General features: G+C 34.0%; 2 protein-coding genes across 3 annotated transcripts; one reads left to right on the top strand and one right to left on the bottom strand.

The window, feature by feature from the left end:
- The first annotated feature begins 3,486 nt into the window (after positions 1-3,486).
- Positions 3,487-12,441, top strand: LOC114248332 (lysosomal dipeptide transporter MFSD1). 2 transcript variants are annotated; one of them, XM_028181538.2, is made up of 11 exons: positions 3,487-3,779; positions 3,878-4,003; positions 4,146-4,296; positions 5,245-5,370; positions 5,949-6,154; positions 6,629-6,842; positions 7,585-7,798; positions 9,272-9,369; positions 9,744-9,856; positions 10,323-10,416; positions 12,077-12,441. In XM_028181538.2, exons 2-11 carry the CDS (start codon positions 3,880-3,882, stop codon positions 12,282-12,284), a joined length of 1,548 nt encoding a protein of 515 aa, XP_028037339.2. In that variant the 5' UTR covers positions 3,487-3,779; positions 3,878-3,879; the 3' UTR covers positions 12,285-12,441. The 2 variants fall into 2 exon arrangements, with proteins under 2 accessions (XP_028037339.2, XP_089583192.1); XM_089727066.1 differs by having other exon boundaries at positions 3,658-3,779; positions 3,855-4,003.
- Positions 12,376-14,658, bottom strand: LOC149503139 (putative palmitoyltransferase ZDHHC24). Its single transcript, XM_089727067.1, has 2 exons — positions 14,520-14,658; positions 12,376-14,047 (listed from the first exon to the last, which is right to left on the bottom strand). The coding sequence occupies exon 2, from the start codon at positions 13,957-13,959 to the stop codon at positions 13,117-13,119; it is 843 nt and encodes a 280-aa protein (XP_089583193.1). The 5' UTR covers positions 13,960-14,047; positions 14,520-14,658; the 3' UTR covers positions 12,376-13,116.
- Positions 14,659-15,962: the final 1,304 nt, after the last annotated feature.

The following is a 15,962-nucleotide window of genomic DNA, read 5'->3' as shown; positions in this document are numbered from 1 at the left end:
TTTTATCCCAATTATTGTCTCATATTAGTCTTCATTTCATTTATGTAGCACATATATTTTTTCATAAAACAGAAAATATATAAAAGATTAGACTGTATGGTATGATATCTTCGCATTTTCAGTTTAAAAAATGTGATATATGCCAAACTGTTGCTCTATGAAGATATTTTTGGTGGGAGCACATAGCGGAGTTGTGTGAATTGTTTTATTTTGTCTATTTAGCGTTTTTTCAAATTTAAATGTGTAATAGCAGTGGATTATTAACTGCTTAGTATCTGTGAAAGAGCAGAAATGTATGAAAATGAAACAAAAACACTGGACGTAGCTTCTCGAGATCCTCCAAAAAGTCCACTGAAGAAGTTTTAGTAAATAACCACCATTTTACTGAGATTAAATTTCATCCCATATCATCTCAGCTCATTTCATTTCAATTCATGCCAGTCAGTTATTGTATCAAATTAATCAACTTCATTTCATTTAACTTCATATTATTATTGTTCATAAAAAAACATTTAGAAGATTAGTTCATATGGTATGATACTTTTGCCATTCCAGATGGAAAAATAGAACTACTTGAATGACATTGATTAAAATGATGCTTGTTCGATATTGCCATTACACTTCAAAAGTAACAAAATGCGCGTATTTTGAAATTATCAAGACATTTATATCTTTTGACAATTCTCACCGTTTTTGACGATCTTCATCAGACCGTCGTATTGTCTTATTAGATTATGTTACGCTGCGTTTTTCAGTGCGTAATCGCCATTCGAGAAACTTTTAACACAAATAAACCTATAAATTGTAAAAGATACCAAAACTTTATTAAGGAACTTCTTCTTCTTTGTCTCCACCTTGTCCCACTAAGTGGGGTCGACACAGCAAATTTTTCTTCATTCTCTTCTATCAGCGGTCATCTCAACACTCACTCCTCTCTCTCTCATATCGTTATTCACACACCCCATCCATGTCTTCTTTGGTCGACCTCTTCCCACTCTACCTTGCACTACCATTTCCATACATCTCCTAGTCACGTGCATCTCTCTCCTCTCATCAGTCTCTGCGCATCGTATGTCGATACCACGCTAACCGTCCACTCTATAATTTGTCAATCACCGGGGCTACTTTAACAGGTCTATAGATCGTTTTGTAAATTTTCCCCTTGAGCTTAAAGAGCATTCTACGATCGCATGCACCGTTCTCGTCGAACCCGTCGCTTGCGACGAAGGGCTTGACGAGTAAATTAACCCTCAGACACAGCCCACTGAGTTTCTCGCTGGATCTTCGCAGTGGGTCGCGTTTCCGATCCGGTGGTAGATTCTGCGAAGCAAGGCGCTTGCTAGGGTTCGTGTTAGCAACGTCGCCAGGTTTGAGCCCCGTGAGCTCACCTACTAGTTAAGGTTACGCTGGAATAGCCTCTCAAGGCTACCAGCTTAGTTAGGATAAAAAAAAAAAGACAGATTCTTTGGCGGGAGTTTGAAACGAAAGAGCGCAAAATTTGAATTTTTTTGAAAAGAAAATTCATAATATTGTATATATTTGTATTTAAGTGTTTTTGTCTGTAAATAACTAATAATAAGTTGAGTGTTTAGAAATGGTGGGTAGCGAGGGCGGGGGTGGCGATCCCCTCGCCCCCATAGAAAAACGGGGCAGGACAATAAACAGTGAAAACAACAGTGGTGGAGGCGGTGAAGTCAATCTTTACTTACCTTATCACAAACCTGATTACAAGACTTTGTCCGGAAAACTCTATTTCTACTTAATTTAAAGTATTCGTCAAATCTAGTACGAACGAAAGACTAGGAAACAAAAGTCCAATTTATTTGAACCACATATTCTCAAATGGAATCAAGATTTAGTCAAAGCATAGGGCTAAAATTTCAATTTATTATGGTCCATTATTTTCGAGTCGAGGAGGGAGGGGAGTGTAAGGGCTTACCACTGCACCATCACCAAGCCGCAGATCCCCATGGCTATGAAGATATCCATGCCAAATTTTTTAGATTAAAATTGCATTATTTAATAAACTCGAAGGGAGCTTAAGTTTGAACCCACCTTATCTTCGGCGCTGCGGGAAGAGCAGCCCTTCTGCCCTTGCGTGCCGAGGCACGGTCACTCGTGCTCCGCTCCGCAGCTTCGGGCGAGGACTGCTCTCCGTCCGCGCCTCTGGTTTTTTATTAACACTCTAGATATGTAGAGCAGACGAGTCCAGGTGGAAAGTGGGGAGCTATGATTCGGTTTTCGATATTTTTCGAATATTTATGCAATTTTATAACCAAAACACGAGCAATTTTACTATTTTATATTTAATCTTATTTAAAAAGATATTTTATTACAGACCGATAAAAAGACGCTATAAAAAATGCGTCATTTCACGTTCCATTCCACAGTGTAAACAATTTTTTTTTACTTTTTGTGTAAAAAATTCAATATAATTACTTATTACAGCAACAATTACTGTGCACATTAATTACAACAAATTTACTATGTAAATATATTAAAATAATAAAACATATTTCGGTAAAAACATGACATAAAATTTAATAAAATACACGTTTACCGTGAATGGAACGTGAAACGTCAACTGTGACGTTTACCTTGACGAAAAAAATTATATCTCGTAAACCGTAAATCTTCGCAACTTGAAATTTTGCAAAAAGCTTTCTATTTATGAGTACTATCTACAAAAAAATTGTGAACTTCCAAATCGACGGACCGTAAAAGAAAGTGTAGCCCCAATCTTTAAATTAAATTAAAAATACATTAAAAAACTTTGACATTACAAAAAAAAAACCTGAAAGTGAAACGTGAAATATATTTGAACTTAACTACCGTACTCTTTGATAGCCGCGCCAATAAAGAAACGAATCTAAAATGGCGGCGGCGATCATGCGCTCTCACTCTAAGCTATTCCTGTCTTTAGTCGCACACAGCGTGTACTGCATGCAAAAAAATTGTCAGTTCTGACTTTGTTCTCAGATGCGGTCTGTTTTCTCTCAAATTCTGTTGTTATTTGTTGCATTTGTTCGTTATTTCGTGGTTATTTTGTTATTTATTTTACACCTCCCCCTCTGCCAGGGCACCAAAGTAAAGTAAAGTACATTTTCATTTGTTTTTTTTTATATTTTTTTAAAATAAACAACTTTTTCTTTCTATATTGCTTTTTATTTGTTGACCCTACCATTTGTCAGTGCTAGTACATAGACGCTATTTTCGATTCCTTTCTTTACTGGCGCGTCTATATGAAAATAATTTGTTGTGAACATAGACCCAGGTTTCATACTTCAGTGTTTGGAAGTGAATGACCTTCGCTAGAAGTAATAGTGTTCTGTGTGAATGACTGCCGCGACGTTTATTGAATCAATGGTGTTACCATTGAGCAAATAACTTCTTTGACATTATGAAAACAAAGATTTGGCTTAAAAGTCTAGTAACCAGGCCAAATTACAAAAAAAAACATTGGAGATTGACAATTGACATTTGTTTGTTAATTTGTGATATTGACCATAGATTATACACTTAATATGATATTGACACCTTTTATTTTTATTTTGTATGAGTATTTTTACGAGTCGGAGACTGAATCAGTGTATATTCCTTGTTTTAAAGTACTAACGAGGAATGTAAATTAAACATTAAGAACCTCACGTTACTTCTGAAAGAAATAGATTAGTTTTAACTCTCATCTAAATAATAAAAACAACAATTTATCATGAATTGCAAGCAATTCAGCCTTGCTTTTCATTGAAATTGAATTAATGCAGTATATTTTTTATAAGGTATGTATATTAGAACAGTTAAATTTTCCGTTCTCGAAACAGCCATATTTATACCAAAGTTTATCAAAATATAAGATTCTCTTTTGATTTGCGTACAGTTATGGATAATCCCGAGGCTAGTGGGAGTAGTAGAACTCCACAGATATCACCCACATCATGGCGCCATCCTGCAAATAGGATACATCGGTTTATCGCTCTTCTGTTAATGTGCTTTCTTTGTTTTGGTAAGTACTTTTACTTCTTACTTTATTTTGAATAAAATAAAAGAATTATCATAGCTAAGTTTTAAAACAATTAAAAGAAATATAATTAAACAGTTTTTCAATGTATATGTACTTAACATTTAAATAAGGTTTTTATTCCCAGGTTCATATTTCTGTTACGACACACCAGGTGCCCTCGTAGATAACTTCAAAGATGACACACATTTGACAACTTCCCAGTTTACTTTGCTTTATTCTATATATTCATGGCCCAATGTTATATTATGCTTTATTGGTGGATACTTAGTTGACAGGTAGGTTATTTAATATTTTGTAAATTGGCTTTTATTTTTTTTATTCTATTGCTTTGGTGGGTGGACGACCTCACGGCCCAGCTGACCTTAAGTGGTACCAGAGCCCAGAAAAATCTACAGGGTAAATGCCACCACCTACCTTGAGATATGAGTTCTAAGGTCTCAGTATTGTTACAATGGTAGCCCCACCCTTCATACCAAAACGCATTACTGCTTTACGGCAGAAATAGGCAGGGTGGTGGTACCTATCCGCGCGGACTCACAAGACGCCTTACGACTAGTAATTATGCAAATTATAATTTTGAGGCTTTCATATACTAAAATGTTTCCCTGAGCGTTATGCCATCCCCTTCTTCATACGAGACTTGTGGAGAGTACTTAAAAGTAGGCAGCGGCTTTGGCTCTGCCCCTGGCATTGTTGACGTCCATGGGCGACGGTAACCATTTAGCGTAACTTACTATTAGGTGAGTTAATTCCTGGATGGAAGAATACAGTTGATTGAAATCTATTATACTAAAACTGAGTATTGTGTTAATTGTAATGTATGATTAATTACTGCTAAGAGAATAAATACTACTGATAGTAGTTATTCAAATTGGTCTTGTTTATCATGTTTGTGTAACACTGTATAATCTATTTACTATCTGCTCAGCATACTAAGTCCATATGTATATGAATCACAATTGAATTGATAAAGCTTGAATAAACGTTCATGTGATAATGTGCTGTTTTATGAATGTGCTATGTACTTACTCATTAAAGAAAAATGTTACATTTCAAATAATCAACAACAAAAAAACAAAATTAATTTCTAAATCCAAATAACTAAAAACTTTATTTACATACATAGGATTTTTTATCATCCTCATAAATGTTTTCTTTTCGGAACTGATGTCTATGTCTATAATTTGACTTTTAAGAATTCACATAGTGTTTTTTTTTTCCAGATATTTTGGTGTAAGATTAGGAACAGTAATATACATGACCATTGTTTTTATTGGAGCTGTCATATTCGCAAGTGGTGTCTATATAAATACATACTGGCTGATGATACTTGGAAGATTCGTATTTGGGTATTTTATATTTAAATAAATTGAAATAATTATAATTCATGGTAAGACCTGTATATGATGGTGGAATGGCATATTGTGAACTTTGCAAGTATTGCCACCGTCCTGCATATGCTAGTATTTTCTAGGTGTAATGAATTTGAAAATTGGCCTTATTTGACTAAAATAGGTGAAATGCCTAGACACATATTTTTTTTATTGCTTAGATGGTTGGACGAGCTCACAGCCCACCTGGTGTTAAGTAGTAACCGGAGCCCATAGACATCTACACCTCGACACATGAGTTGTAAGGTCTCATTTTTCAACAGTACAACGGCTGCCCCAATCTTCAAACCTAAACGCATTACTGCTTCACTGTAGAAGTAGGTGGGGTGGTGGTACCTACCCGTGCAGCCTCACAAGACGTCCTACCATCACTATATTCGTTTAATTAGTGTAAATTAAAAGCAAATTGGAAAACTCCTGTGCATATAAAAAACATGCAAATTTTGAAATTAGCTCAAATATAGTGAAATGATCATTATTACGCAGGGTTATGCACCATAAAATTTTAATTATTGAAGTTCTCTTTGTTCTTTCAGTATTGGTGGAGAATCATTACAAGTAGTAGTCAATAATTATGTAGTTCTGTGGTTTAAAGGAAAAGAACTAAACATGGTGTTTGGGCTACAACTATCATTCTCTAGGTTCGGTAGTACTGTGAACTTTTGGATAATGGAACCCATTTATAGATGGATTGGCAACTACTACATAGGCTATGAGCGTTTAGGAGTTACTCTATTTATAGGTAAGATCTCTTAATGTGTCCACATTGAACATTTTTGGTATTGAATGATGTTGTGTCACTAAAGTGCAATAATTAAAGCTCGTGCAAAATTAATGCATTAAAAAAAGTGGCAAAAACAAAAATCATTTGACTTATGGCATGATTAAGGCATGTAAAAAAGGAATTACACATATAATTATTATTTGCCATAGAAATTTAATTTAGACCAAAAGCTATTTTTATAATAATAATAAAAATAAATGTATTATATTATTTTCTGTTCATATCCTTCTGTTAATATCGACATCAGAGCGAAAATATCGTATGTATTGTTTATGAAAGAAGCTTATTTGGAGTTACTACCTGTAGAACATAGTTTTTTTTAGATCTATTTAAAATATTGAATAGAAAAACACTATAGCATATATTATTTGACCTTGTGTCAGATGTTGAAAATTTTCCTAATGAATATCATAACTGTAATTATTCTTTCAGCATCAATGACTTGCTTTGTTTCCCTTCTGTGTGGAATAATATTAGGCTGGATGGACTACAGAGCCGAAAAGATCCTAAACAGACAAGAAGAGAGCATGAACGAGGAACCGTTTCACTTGAAAGACATAATGCACTTCAGATCAGAGTTTTGGCTTATTTCTGTCATAGCTGTTGTATACTATTTAGCTTTATTTCCGTTTATTGCATTAGGAAAGTGAGTATTCGTTTTTTTGTCTCATATTATTAATCTATCCATGAATAAATGTGTACCACGCTTCACTACGAGAGAATGCGGAGCTAAAGTCCATAATAATAATATGAAGATAAACAAACGAATCTTGGTTAAAATATATAGCAAAAACATATTCGCCTTTGTGGACACTATACTGACTGTAACTATATTGAGACCCTAGAAATTATATCTCAAGGTGTGTGGCGCATTTACGTTGTAGATATCTATGGGCTCCAGTAACCACTTAACACCATGTGGGCTGTGAGCTCGGTCACACATATAAGCAATAAAAAAAAGACATTCAATCGTACATTTTTGTCATTAATCAAATCAAGTTACGAATTTAAACACTTAATTGAGTTTCGATTACATTCTAACTCTTTCTTATCTTATTATTTACAAATACGTTTTTCTTTGTCTTATGTAATACAATAAATAACATATATGGAATATAGTGACGTCATTGACGATTCCGCATTCGAAGCAAGGATATTATTAGATTAATAATGATTGCGATCGATCCGTCATCGCTATTGAAATATATTTTCTTGATGAACACCAACAAATAGAAAAAAGAGTAACTGAAAAAAACTTTAAGCTCAAATGGGTTAGTTGTATTTATTTATTGAACGTATGTTCGGGCGACTCATCACTTGTAATAATGTATTATTCTACCTATCTATAGGAATTATAAACTTATATAGTGCATTGTTTTGTATTGCAGATTATTTTTCGAACGGAAATTCGACTTTTCACCTCAAGATGCGAACACGGTCAATTCAATGGTTTATCTGTTATCTGCAGCACTGAGTCCCTTTTTTGGCATCCTGATCGATAAAACTGGTAGAAACGTGACTTGGGTTATTATAAGTATCGTCCTGACCTTGTGTGGACATTTCTTGATGGCATTTACATTCTTCAATCCTTATATAGGTGTCGTGAGTATGATTTTGTATATTTTAGGGGGGGTCTATATCTTATATTTTTAATGGTTTGGTTTCGAGGGCTCTGTAGTTTGAAGGGTTTTGTGTTGCCATTCTCGTTTATTTTTGAAGTTATACTTCTTTAGGCGCGTTGAATGTTTGAGGGCCCTTCACATGCGCGCAAACATTCGTACAATGTACGAATATTTGCGCGCATGTCAGTGGCCGGCATAACGAACAGCAATTAATTTTTATATATAGAGATTATAGATTATAGATTTCGTTTTGTAGTGTGCTCAAGTTTTTCTAAAAAGTGTATTGAATTTTTAGTCACAATTTTACTAAGAATTCGTATACGTTATGAAAAATTGATGAGAGTGAAATTTTACGATGCGCGCGCACCGTGACACAAAATTAACAGAATGAAGTAGCCCACTAAATCGCTCATTACAATACGACCGACGTAACTTAGCGAGTCTGAATATAGCCGCAGGTGAACTTTCCGAACCGTACCGAGAATTACCGAATTTATACGATGTCAAGAAAAGGGATGTCCAATATGCGTGTTTGAGGATGTTGTTTAATCGATTTTTTTTCAAATTGATTAAAATTTAAATTAAAAAAAAAAAATTAATAAAAATAAAGTATAATTTCTTACGCGCGTACTTAAGTACACGCACCCTTTTTTTCACTAAGTGGGTATTTTGGGAATGGGTACAAATTAAAGCACGTAAATACACGAAAAGATCGTCAGCAAGCCGAGTTGACGTGGTATCTGACAATGGACACGCCCATCAATGTCAAACACACACAAAAAAACTCAACCAACAATCAGTACTAAAATGATTTTATTTAAAGTTCTCATAAGCAATGCAACCAAACACTACGCTTACACAGCTGGTATCGGCGGACATAGCCGTTATCAAATACAGTTTTACAATGTATAAATTATCATAATATACATAATATTAATACGCACGCATAGTTGATGTCACGCGATATTATTTAAACATGTGAAAGATATTATTACAGTTTCTTTTAGTACTAGTAATTCGTGTACTTAATTAATTAGTGACTGTGATAAATGGTATACGAGTTTCAAGATGAGAGCTTGCTCTCGCGTCCACTCAACGTCCGCGTCAACAATAAAATAACACCTTTTTAAACCCCATCCGTGCGTACCCACCACCACCCCTTAGGCTACCGGCGATTAGGTAGAAAAAAAAAACGAATTGTATTGACTAAATATTTATTTATCACCAGGATGTTGCTTACGTCCACCAATCTAATATTATGTATTAAGCGTCATCTATTGTCTGGAAAATGAGTGGAAAAATAATGGGATTTGAACGATTTGAATACTGACACTAACGTTCTTTTCTTTTACAGCTTTAACTCAACTCGTAAGATTATATTTCGTGAATACACTGGATAACCTCTTTCCAAATTATTTAGTTGTTTTCAAAAAAAATCCTTATTGTGTTACAGATTTTATTAGGAATTTCTTACTCATTATTGTCGAGTGGTTTGTGGCCCTTGGTCGCGCTGATTGTACCCGAGAGTCAACTGGGAACTGCGTATGGAATGTATGAAATTATGTTTAATAATTTATTGCAAAAAATACTAATATGTATGTATATATTGGTTAGGTATATGGACGAGTTCACGGCCCATCGGGTGTTAAGTGGTTACTGGAGCCCATAAACATTAACAACGTAAATGCCGCAACTCACTTTGACAAACGTGCCATTTTTATAGTACAACGACTGCCTCGCTCTTCAAACCGAAACGCATTACTGCTTCATGGCAGGAATAGGCAGGGTGGTGGTACCTACCCGTGCGGACTCACTAGACACCTTAGCACCAGTAAATACTAATGGTAGGTATATCAAATAAAATATTAATTTTATTAGGTTTGACAACATTGAATTTAAGTGCAATATAAGTGTAATGTTCGCAGATGTCAGGCAGTACAAAATATGGGATTAGCAGTGGTCATCATTGCGGCGGGAGTCATCGTCGATAAATACGGATACTTAATGTTGGAAATGTTCTTCCTCGGCTGTCTTTTTAGTGAGTTACGTTTAAGTGTGATAAATGTTATATTTTGAGTCTGAGAAATGGGAAGATGTACTCGTCACCATGATCTGGTCAAGCGCTAACCAAAACTCTTGGCGTAGACTTATGAGGCCTACCGCATCTACGTTAGTTGCATGGGATCATGACTAAACGAACTTTTAAAGGACAATTCCCAAAAGTGGGCCAACTTCCTGACAAAACTATTTGTACTTGAAAAACTATGCCTTATTTTTTCTTAAAATAAACAGAACGTTGGCGCTAATCCTTGCGGGTACAGCATTGCCTTGTATGACGTGGCACGCAGATTAAACGTGCTTACGTCATATTGTTTTTTTTTTTCATAATTGTATGAATATTTGACACTGCTCTAGACTTGGACTTATTAGTGAACACTTGCTACAATACAACAAGTGTGTGTTTTATTTATATATTATATACTATAATAAAAATATATTTTCAGTTTCACTGATAGCTGCTGTCTTCATTTACATAATCGATTCTGCGAACAACGGTATTTTGAACATGTCTCCAAATATGCGAGAAAGTACGAAGAGGTTTGTGGTTTTTATTTTATTTAATCTGTGTTATCTGTTTTTTTCCCCTACCTATTCGCTGGTAGCCTAGGGGGCTGTTCCAGCTACGCCCGAACGGGTAGATGAGCTCACGGGCTCAACTTGAGAGAATTTGTTAGGTAACACCAGCCCTAGCAAGAGTGGCGTTTCGCAGAATCTATCACTGCGAAGATTTGGCGAGAAACTCAGTGGGCTGTGTCTATGTGGGTTAGTTCGCTCGTTGAACTCTTTGTCGTAATTGACAAGGACGGTGATCGGTGCTTGAAGTCTATAAGCACCTATATTGGATCCGGGGGATCCGTCAAACCATTTTTCGGGCGACGGCGGCTTAGCGTTGCCCCGTAGCCAGGGTCGGATGTGTAATTAACAGCGACCATGATGAGAGGGTTAAGTACGGTAAAAAGGAAAGATAATATTAAAAAATATATATCGCAATATTCGGTATTTCTTTGTTATGAAATTTTATATTTAACCATTTTAGTGCGAAGCTTATTTTAACATATTTTTTAAGAAATTTAAAACGGATTTAAAAAAAAGGTACCTTATTGAAAATATTAAGTTAAAAAAATACAAAAATCAATGCTAAATACATAGCAATTCTTTTTTAAAAGGTTACATAATAAGTCATTAATTTATCAAAAACTTATACATACACGCGTTAAAACAAGTCCGTACAGGTCGACACCTATCTATAGTCAATCTGCGCAATAGTCAGTATTCCGACGTTCTGCATTTTATACGCTTTAATAGAGTCGATCTATTGACAGTTAGCGCTCAAAGGGTTAAAATTAATAACTCTTCAAGAGACGGTATAAAATAGCGACCAAATTCAATCATAACCTATTGTGTATAACCTAGTGTTTTTTTTAACTGCTCTCGCACCATGCTGTGACGCTTCAGATTTTAGGTAGTCATGCTACCTATGCTACCTATGTCATGCTTCCTATTGACATGGACGGATAGTAACCATGTAACTGCTTGTTAAATTAGGTGCGTACGTCATATATTTGTTAATGAATTTATTTGTACTTACCACGTCCTTACGGAACCACCCGATCTATTAACGCAATTATTACACGCCTGTAGCTCTAGCACTAAGACCAGGCATACGAACACTGGTAACCGTACTCGTCGGAGTTTGATGTGAAACTCATGTCATAAAATAAGCCCGCTGAGTTTTTTGGATCTTCTCAGCGGGTCGCGATTCCGATTCGGCAGTAAATTCTTTCGCGAAACAGCTTCCCTCGAGCTTCCAGTTTGATTAGTGCGAGTTTTTTAACGTTCTCGATAGCGTAAAAGTTAACTCGTATGCACTTGGAACAGCGCCCCTAGCGGCAAACGAAGGAAAAAGATAACTCCATTCATATTTTAGTTAACATTTAATTTTATACTATCGAGAACGTTAAAAAACTCGCACTACGCACACAGGTCTCATTCGGAGGCGTTCGGGCAGTCGATAGCAAATGCAACGTCTTCTTGAATTCGAACTCTTCTACCTTACCTGGTGAAATTGGAAAGTCTTTCGGGTCACCATTAATCCTTCCATTAAAAAAAAAAGACTATTACTTATGTGAAAATCTCTTAGGTGTTCAAGTATCACATGTAAGAAAGAATACATTTAACACAATTATTTTTATTACAGTCAAAGGAGAGTCGATGGTGTTGGTGAAACAGCAAATTTGTTAGAAAATGAAGACTTTACTGATCAAGAAGAAACTGACTCTCGAGTTCAAGAGGAAGAACAGCCTTCAGTCGCTCCACGTGACTCCGCTCTGGTCCAGTCAGACAGAATACGATCCAGATACTTAGCACAAATATTGCCAAATACTAACATTCCAGAACGACAATAAAACGGCTTAATAATTTTTAATTATAGGATATATTATTTTTATTGTATATTGATCTTATAGATACGATTATAGTGGTAAATGAAACTTACTGTGACATTAAATTTTTTATTAAATATAAACAGTACAATAATTGAATAAAATATGACTTAAAGTATAATTCATTTGATTCTTTTAGACAGAGGTGTAAGGCACTGAATCACATTTAGAATGTTAAACTTCATAATATCCTTAAATAACTATTAATTCTTTTCTAAACTATCAAAATAGAATACCCATGCATTTTTATTATTATCAAGATAAATGCTTCAAAACATGCCATTAGCAACATCGCATACACAGTGCTAAAATGGAATATGCATTGAATTTGATTATTTTAAATTGAGAACTAGTGAAAAATCACCACAGTCAGCTAGTTAAATTTATAAAAAACTTTCATAATCGTGCACAATCTATCGAACTTATTACTACTATGATTAAAACCTTCCCAGAAATAGTATAATTCCTCTGAATAAACACAAAAATACAGACAATAGCAAATGGCCTAAGTATATCATAGAATATTTCGGTACTGTAGAGCAACTACATAAATAGGGGTAATCAATGTAGAAGATTCTGCTTTAAAGAAGTAGGAACTATACAGACCAAACATTCGTGTGATGAGCCCAAGTCAGTCTGATAAACGATTTTGTGAACAATGAACCATATTCCCGTAATCTGCGTAATTAATTATTTGCTATAAATCAGTCAAAATGACATCACTAGCCAATTAACATACATGTGAATTTTTTATGTTGTCCGATTGAGTATTACAAATTTTAAACAGTTATTCTTTCTATTCACGCTTACTATAATCATTCCACTCACTACCATCTCCAGGTAGATCACTTTTAATAAATGGTGATACCCAAGTTAAGTACCACTTGGTACCAAGAACTTCAATCAGATTTAATTTTATTCCTTTATTATGTACAAAATTTTCAGTGTATGATTTCATTTCAGGAACAATTCGACCTTTCATAATATTATTAAAATGATAGATGAAAAGAAATCCACTAAAGAGACCAATAATAAAATTGATCACTACTAAGAATACATAAACACTTTCAGGGCCAAAATCTACCACAAAACTTGCAAGTGGAAAAATAAATTTAATTATTATAAAACCATGATTCCAAGTTATGAAAACTGACAGAAATATTACATTATAATAAAATGAGTACATCATAGCAATGAATATATAGAATGTAAAACAAATGAAGAATCTATGGTTATAATATCCCACACAACAAGCAAAAAAAGTACAATGATGGTCCCTTTTTAATATGCAGATATCACATGTGTCACAATGCCAGGCTCTGGGTGGTCTCAAACATTCACAAACTGAACAAAAAGTCCAGCCATCTTTTTTATGACTATTTAAAAATTTACCCTTAATACTTGTATCAGTTAACATGCCATATATCATATTTCCAATAATATTGTGTAATAAGAATGTTGCACAAAACATGTGAATAAAATGTGACATTGTCCATTGTGTTACAACGGTTGGCAGTACTACACATAGTTCGAAATACAAAAATGCTGGTATTAACAATAACAATATTATCAAATACAAACTGTGTTCCAGTATTCTCCTCAATTGTTTATTTTTCACAGATTCTAATTTAATGAGCATTTTTTTGTGGATTTAGGTCTGTCTGCATTTATCTTCATGAAGCAAAAAAGCAACAAGCATTGTGATACACAAGAACAAGTTCTACCATCTGAAACAACTTAAATCTTTAGAAACGAAAGTGACAGTAGTTTGATTAACATAATATAATTATAGGTGTAGGTAATATTAGGCTATTTTCTGTAAATATTATAAATACCATAATTACGAATGCAAATGGAGAGCTTTGAAATGGGAAAACTTAATCAAGGATTAAGATTTCAGCAAGGCACTGCTGGTTTTACAAAACAACAAGGCCTTTTACTTCCAGTATTCTATCTAGCATATGGGAGTAAGTATTCAAAATAACTGGTGTTTTAAGAGTAATTTTTCATTGTCTATGATGGTATACGGCCCCCCTGTTGATAATAGGTCAGTATTAATCATAATTTAATAATAATTGATGCTGTTTACAAAGTTCTGAAGCCATGCCTACCTACTCCTATATTCTGAAACAGTGGTGAGAGGAACATGTACGTATAAAACAAAGATAATACTTCACGTTTGAAAAAAACATTACTCACCACTTGTAAATATATTTTTTCAATTCTAAACAATTCTTTAGTGAATGTAAATCGCATACATACACTCGATATTTCAGATGTAAGCTTATGTTTATTTATGGTAATTGAATTTGACAATTGTCAGATATTTTCGTGTCAGCTGTTTGTAGTACCGTAAAATGGGGCGATTAGGGATTGAGAGCCGAATCGGGAAAAACTGGGAAAATCTTTCGACGCTCAATATTAGTTTTATATTCGTTGCAAAATTTTCCATTTTTTGTAGTTTAATAGTAGAATGTTGAAAGTTTACAAAACAACTCTGAATATGCATGATAATAACTACTAACTTATAAAAAATCGCGTTTCAAATAACTTCCTGTGGTGGTAATTATTTTAGTGCTAGAAACTTTGCTCTCTGTTATTTATTTGATAATAATAGAAGACGACTGTGATTTATAAACGTTATTTAGTGTTTGAACCATCATATATATTAAAGGTAAATCTCAGTTGTTATTGGTTTTAATGTATTTGATAAAATAAAAATACATGTAAAAATCTGTTGTTTTTGGGGATATTGGGGACGTCTTAGGTACAAATAACAACGAAAAAGGGGTCAATTGGGTTGAGAATACGTGAAATGGAAACGACCTAAGTATAAATAGGTACAGGTTTGTAGGGTTGTTTATGTAGATAAAACAATATTTTTTAAATTTGTTGGTAAAAATTTGGTTTATTCATGATGTTTTTGTCTAGAACTTTTATTCAAAATTATAAATGTGTTATTTTATTGTTTAGTAAATATTTATATTATCAGTTACGTAGTGTTTTCTATTTTTAGATATGCCTCACGTGTACCTATCAAAGAGTGCAAAGCCTTATAAGAGATATGATCCCTTAATATTAAAAACAGCAATAGAAGCCTATGAAATTGGGAATAAGTCCTCATTTCATAGCTAAGCAATTTAATATAAGTAAGTCGATTTTGCACAGACATGTAACAAGAACAATGAAATCTCAAGGTGGACAAAAATGTCTAAGTAATACATAATAAAATATTTAATATTTGTTCAGAGTGGGAGTATTCATCTGATTAATCCATGGAATAATTTGAGTGAATATTTTCATCATTTCATTCATTTCATCATTCGTCATTATTCAGGTTTTTAATGTGTAGTAATGGTGGCTTTTAATCGTTTAGCATCAGTGAAGGTGATAAGAGTAGGAAAATGGAACAAGGACGCTGTACATGGCTTCTCGGGTTAATCGAAAAAAATTAAGTTTCAGAACATTCTTACCAATTTATTGGGAAGTTATTTAAAGAAATCTCATCCTATAATGAACATAATGTATTGTAATTTTAAATAATATAACTTCATTTCAGTCCGCTCCACATTTCTGTGTATTATGTGTAGCAAGAAGCCAATTGCGATACTAAAAATAAGAAGAACCACATATAGCCTAATT

Source organism: Bombyx mandarina, chromosome 04 (genome assembly GCF_030267445.1).
Source record: "Bombyx mandarina strain Sakado chromosome 04, ASM3026744v2".
Lineage (NCBI taxonomy): Eukaryota > Metazoa > Arthropoda > Insecta > Lepidoptera > Bombycidae > Bombyx > Bombyx mandarina.
This window is presented reverse-complemented; position numbering and strand designations above follow the sequence as displayed.